The sequence below is a fragment of the Myotis davidii genome, unplaced genomic scaffold (assembly GCF_000327345.1).
Source record: "Myotis davidii unplaced genomic scaffold, ASM32734v1 scaffold327, whole genome shotgun sequence".
Classification (NCBI taxonomy): domain Eukaryota; kingdom Metazoa; phylum Chordata; class Mammalia; order Chiroptera; family Vespertilionidae; genus Myotis; species Myotis davidii.
This window is the reverse complement of record NW_006298628.1, coordinates 4,553,011-4,559,119: the sequence shown is the minus strand read 5'-3', so window position 1 is coordinate 4,559,119 and position 6,109 is coordinate 4,553,011. Positions and strand designations below refer to the sequence as shown.

At 60.4% G+C, this 6,109-nt stretch overlaps 1 protein-coding gene across 1 annotated transcript in view; it reads right to left on the bottom strand.

Moving 5' to 3' along the window:
* The window catches only part of PPP1R1B (protein phosphatase 1 regulatory inhibitor subunit 1B), a 7,337-nt gene extending 2,725 nt beyond the window's left edge, over nucleotides 1-4,612 (bottom strand). The window contains exons 1-4 of the mRNA XM_015570890.1: nucleotides 4,495-4,612; nucleotides 4,166-4,188; nucleotides 3,674-3,749; nucleotides 111-308 (exon numbers count right to left, since the gene is read on the bottom strand). Coding sequence (XP_015426376.1) covers nucleotides 111-308; nucleotides 3,674-3,749; nucleotides 4,166-4,188; nucleotides 4,495-4,528 — 331 coding nt within the window. The 5' untranslated portion in view covers nucleotides 4,529-4,612. The remainder of the gene's footprint in view (nucleotides 1-110; nucleotides 309-3,673; nucleotides 3,750-4,165; nucleotides 4,189-4,494) is intronic.
* Between the last annotated feature and the right edge of the window lie 1,497 nt (nucleotides 4,613-6,109).

Genomic DNA, 6,109 nt, shown 5'->3' with positions numbered 1-6,109 from the left:
GGGGGGGGGGGGGGGGGGGAGATGGGAGGGATGTTGGTCCTAGGACACGCAAGGAGGACTCCACCTGGCCCACGGTGGTGGGACCCAGCTTCACAGCCCCTTCAGCTTACCAGGCCCCCTGCTGCCCTTCAGGACTTCAGCCTGGCTGTCCTCCTCCTCCTCCTCTTCTTCATCGTCCTCCTCCTCTTCTTCCTCTCTTGGGTAGCCCAGCTCCCGCAGCTCCCCAAGCTCATCCTCTTCCTCCGAGGCCTGGTTCTCGCCCAGGTTGCTGATGGATTGCAGGTGAGACTCGGCAATGCGCTGCACGGCTGCCAGGGGGACACCCAGGAAGGCAGGGTCAGCCGGGCCCAAGAACCAGCCCCTGCAGCTGGAGAGGCATGTGGCCCAGGCCCTCATGGGCCGAAGTCAGAGCTCCCCCTCCCCCGCAGGGGCCTAGGTCAAAGGCTGAAGGCTACAGGTCTGCCTGCTGGGGGCCAGTCCAGGGCTGAAGCAGCAGGGGGTAGACTCTTGATCAGATTTGGCTCTGAAGCTGTCCAAAGGTGCTGGCGCCCAGAGGCTGGCCCCAGGCCAGAGGGTACCAAGCCGGACAAGACCAGGCGGGCACAACAGCAGCTTAACATTCCCTGGCTGGGGAGCTTACTTCTCCAAGGACCTGGTACTGGACACAGTGTCTTTCAGCTACAACCCCAGGCAGAAGGCATAGAGCCCTTGGGCCAGGGCCCAGGGGATTTGTACCTTTCAGTATCTGGAGAAGTGCCCAGCAGGCTTAGGGCTCACTGCTCACCCCGACCCTGCCCGCCCCTGTTGCCCTATTGCCAGGCTTGGTCAACACCCCCTGTGCCACTCCAAGCACCTCTGCCCAGTCTCTAAGTGGTAGGAACAATCCTGAGACTGAGGACATAATAGTCTGCAGCCCGTGAAGTCTGTGCCTGGGGATATGGCGTGCTCAACGCGGCCCCCACAATCTTGACCCACATCCCCAAGCTTCCAGCTCCCTCTGTGGTGACCTAGAAAGCAGCAAACACCAAGGCCTGCTGGGATTGGGCCTAGGAAGGGAACTGTGTGGGCAGTTGGAGACAAATTTCTAAAAGACGGAAAGGGCCAGGTGGTTCAGAGAAAGGGGCGAGGGCTGGGGGATTCTGGGAGAACGGCAGAGGCCGAGGGGACACTGTGAGCAGTGGCTGGGACAAAGGCAGCAGGAGGCCAGGAGCTGGTGGGATTTCAGGGCATTTGGGTCACTCAACTCACAGCCCACAGACAAGATGCTGATGAGCTCAGGGCTGGGTTGCCACAGTTCCTCCTTGGCCTGCAGGCAGCCCCTCCCTCAGAAAGCCCCGAGGGGTCGATCCAGGCTGGAAACCTCCGGTGCAGTGAGCAGGGCACCACAGTCTTGCCAACTTGGGGACAGGCACAGAGGGTGCATTGTGTGTGCCCACTGCCCCGCCCTGCCCGGTGCCTCCCGCTGGCTCTGGGCAAGCTACCCAGGCAATAAAAGCACAATAAATCGCCCTGCCCTGGCCTTGGGGGCGCGGCAAAGCTTCGCCTTGAGCCAAGTGTGAGAGCTAGGCCTGGGAGAGACCCCTTCAAGCCAAGACTTGGTGCTGGCCATGCTCTCCCAGGGGCCCTTGGCTTCTCCCCCTACCAACCCGACCCTGGCAGGTGCTCTCTCTTGCCCAGAAAGGGGTGGAAGCCTGCAAAACAGTGCCCTTCAGGTGCAGAAGGGTCCTCGGAGGGCCGCAGGGATGGGGGAAGGGAGAAGAGGAGGCAGCTCCAGCAGCCTCCCTCGCCCCCAGCTGGAGGAGGGGAGTTCAGTTCGTGAGCCGGAGTGCCAACAATAGGTGTGCGCAGAGCCAATCTGGCACCCCGTGGGCCTCCCGCGTGCACAGCGCCCCATGCCTGTGCCTCTCGGGGCGCTACCCCTCCCCTCCCCACTGGCTCCTTTCTCTGTCTCCATCTCTAGGGCTCTGAACCCCACCCCCCACCAGGTCTCCTTGTTAAACTCAAAGGTCCCCAGCACCGACCCTGATCTGCCCGCCCCTGCCTGGCCCATTCCACTACCCTGCTTCTCCCCACTCAGACCCTCCCAAGGCACAGTCCAGAAGGCGGGGGTGGGGGGGGCAGGGGGGCACACCTCTGGCCCGTGCGGAACGCCAGGAACGCCAGGAAGCCTCGGCCCCATCCCCTTCACCAGCCCTCTGCCTCAATGCTCACAGCAAGAGCACAAGGTTTTCCTCGTATCCACTCATCGCCCCCACAGCCCAGGACGGGGAGGAGAGATTTCTTATATTCTCTTTTCAGAGATGCCACCCACACCCCACTGTTGCTTCAGGGGTCAGCCTTCCCTGCATCCCTACAGGTGGGAAGTCCTGCCAGGGGCTGAACCACACTGCCTGCTGCTGTCTCCTCACCTTCCTGTCTTGAGGGAAAAGGAAGGGCCCCTGCCCACCTCTCCTCTGCTCCCAGCTCCCAGCCCCTGCCAGCGGGGACAGGTGCACCTGTTGACCTTGGCTACTGCTGGGGATTCATTGCACCCACCAGGAGGGAGCCCTCCGCACACCCTTCCGGTCTCCCTCCCCGTCTCCCTCCCTCTGTCTGCGGGAGGAGGGGGCTGGCCAGGCAGGAAGTGCACAGGCAGGAGTTGAGGGGGTGGTGGGAAGGCAGCCTAAGGCTGAGTGAGGACCTGCCCCACACGCCAGTCGCCCCACCTTCTCTTCCAGGTGTATCTCCCACAGCTCCCCACTTCAGGCCCAGGCTCCAGGCGGGCCCTGAAGACCCCGCGACTTCACACCTCCTCCCCTTGGCCCACCGCTTCCCTCTTCCTGGAATGCTCTTCTAGGCCTTGCCAGCCAGTTGAATTCCTATTCATCCTTCAAATCCAGGCAGACATCCTGTCCCTGTAACTCTCCCTGACCCTTTGAGGCAAGGGCCGCGGGAGGAGAGGGACCAAATCTCACTCCTGTTTTGCCAAATGCCCACACTGTGTTGTGCTAGAGCAGGGACTTGCCTTCTCATACAGAAAAGAAAAGCAGGAGAGGCACCCAGTGTGCAGACATGGGCAAATGTTAGTGACTGGGCAAGGGGAGCCAGGGGTGCAGCCCAGAGAAGGAGGTGCCCTTTGGGGGGGCGGGTCGGCTGCACTTGCAAGGGGAAGGTGGGCAGCTGAGTGTCGTACATTGGTGTCTACTTGTTATTTTAGGCCACCTCTTCTCTTCCACCCCCACAGGCACCCTTCCCAGCCTCTGGACGCCTTCATTGTTTTTTTTTAATCCTCACCCGAGGATAATTTTTCACTGCTTTTTAGAGAGAGTGTAAGAGAGAGGGAAAGACAGACAGAAATATCGATGTGAGAGAAACACATTGATTGGTTGCCTCCTGCATGAGGCCCAGGCCAGGGAGAATCCTGCAACCCAGGCACATGCCCTTGACTGGAATTGAACCTGGCACCCTTTGGTCCCCAGGTGGATGCTCTATTCACTGAGCCAAACCGGCTGGGCTGGGCGCCTTCTTTTTTACAAGACCAAATTAGGACCGGATTGGTCTCTAAGTAGGGGTTGGGGGAACACAAGACAACCCCCCCCCACTAACAAAAGTTCAACACTTCACCTCCCTCCCCCAGGGTCAGCCCAGGGGTCACAGGGACAGCCAGACGGATGGGTGGGTGGAGGGACAGTACCTTTCAGCGATGGTGGTGTGTAGGCACAGGGGTTGGGTCTCTTCGATTTGAGGTGGTGCCCCTCTCCTGAGGCCCTCTGCCAGGGAAAGTGCCAGGTTAAACAGGCTCACCCTTTCTCTCCCCCCTCCCCTCCATTCCATCCCACCCACAGCAACTTGGGCAGCTGGTCTAGCCTCTGCTAATAGGTCTAGGTGCCCCTCAGGTCCTGCCCCAGGCTGGGGGCACCCCATGGCTTAGGAAGGGCCTCCTTAGAGCTGTGGCCTGGCTCAGGGCGGGGAACCCTAGGTCTGGAGGCCGCACCCCAGGCTGAGCAAACACAAGGGCTGAGGAGGTTCTGCTACAACCCAGGGCACCGGGCATTCTCACCAGAGATGCTGATTGATATGCTGATTGATATGCTAATGTGTCCTCCTGGGTGGTACCCTGCCTTAGTAGGGAAGCAATCCCAACCAGCCCACCACATCCCTCCTTCCAGTTGCCCCAGAAACTCACCTGGTGTGGGGAGGCCTCCTCCTCTGAGGAAGGCCATCCATGAACGCAGGGAAGAGGAACAGAGAAGAGGAAGGAGAGGGCAGAGAGAAAAAGAATCTGAATTACTTTCCCCAAAAGGTCAGTCTCAGGTACAGGAAAGTGTGCCCTCTCCTTCCTAGTGCTGGGAGGTGCCTGTCAATAAGTGAACCCGGGAGAGCTGGGCTCCCAGACTTTACCACCCCCCACCCCCTCCGGCTCCATCTCCTGCCTCTGGGACTTTGGCAAGGGCCCCAAGAAGGCACCAGAGTTAGGGTGGGGCCGGGGCTGGGCCAGGGAGGGAAGGGGCCCACCTGGTGAGGAGTGCTCAGAGAGCCGGAACAGCATGGCGGGGGTTGGTCTCCGGCGCCGGATCTAAGGAGGTGAAGAAAGAGGTGGGGAGGAGGGAGGAGGAGGCTGACACCTGCAGGCTCCCGCCCCCCCCAGTATTCCCCCCTCTCAGGCAGCAGGGAACAAACAGTGCTATGGAGTCCCCCGGGAACCTTTGAATCAAAGCCTGTCAGAGCTGACAGGAACTCTATAGCTCACCCAACCCTCTAATTTTACTCAGGTGAAAACCCAAGGCTCAGAGAGGTTCAGCAAAGAGCTCAAGGCCACACAGCACACATCAAGGCAGAGGAAGAATGAGAGAAAAACCTGTCACTGACTCCCGCCCATGCCCATCCCACTCCATGGCTACTCCGCAATGGGCTTCATTCCCTGGTTCTCTTTGGGAATTTCCATGGAGCTCAGAGGGGACCTCTCTATCTTGCCCTACAGGCCCTTCCTCTCCCGTTTACGAAGGCTTCGGACCTTGGGAACTGAAGCTGGCTGTGGAAGGTGCCTGTGGACGGTGGCACCACGCAGCCCTGCCCACCTAAGGTCAGCTCAAGGGCTCCAAGGAAACTGGATCCAGCTGCAGAGGGAGGCTGAGCCAGGGCACTGCAGGCACCTCCAACCTCACACAGGCTCAGGTGCGGCCGGAGCTGCAGCCCCACAGGGGCCTGGGGGTATTTCTGGGGGCCTCGATCTGGGCCCCTCTAGCAGCCTCTCTGAGGCTGTGGAACTCCTAGTCCGTCCTCATAAAACAGGCCCTGGCATGTTTGGCTCAGTGGATAGAGCGTCGGCCTGCAGACTGAAGGGTCCCGGGTTCCATTCTGGTCAAGGCACATGCCCAGGGTTGCGGGCTCAATCCCCAGTGTGGGGCATGCAGGAGGCAGCTGATCCGTGGTTCTCTCTCATCATTGATGTTTCTATCTCTCTCTCCCTCTCCCTTCCTCTCTGAAATCAATAAAATATATTTTTAAAGTAAAAAAAGAAGAAATCCAGTGAGATTGTCGACATCATAAACAACAAAAAAAACCCCGCACACAAACAAAACAAAACGAAAAGTCGCCCGCCTTAGTCCATGAGCCAAGCTGAAGGGTGAGGGCGTAGGGTGGAGCCCCCCCCACCCCCCAGCGTGGCAATCAGACCAACTGTCAGTTAATTAGGTCCCCACCGAGCTCCAGGGAAATTCACAAAGAGAACCAGGGAATGAAGCTGAAACTGCCACCTCCCCGGCCAGGCTCCCAGCACTGCCCTGCAGACCCACAGCGGTCTAGGCCTCGGCCCGGGGGACGCCATGGTCCCCTATCTCCCCCCAAAGCGACTTGGCCCCACGCTCCCTGCTCAGTTCGGAGCCCAGTGCGACTCAGCAACAAGTGAATCGGGCCAGGCTGGAGGGGGTGGGGGTGGCCTCCTCTCCCTCCTCCCACCCCCTCCCCACATTCCGAGGCCTCCCCGCCACCAGGGAGGCCCTCCCAGGGACCTCAGCGGTCCCCGTGGACAGGTCTGGCTCCTGCGATGAGTGGTCACCCCCCACCGCCCGCCCAGGTTGTGGCTCTGCCCAGGGCCGGACAGCAGGAGGCTCGGGCGACCCCAGCCCAA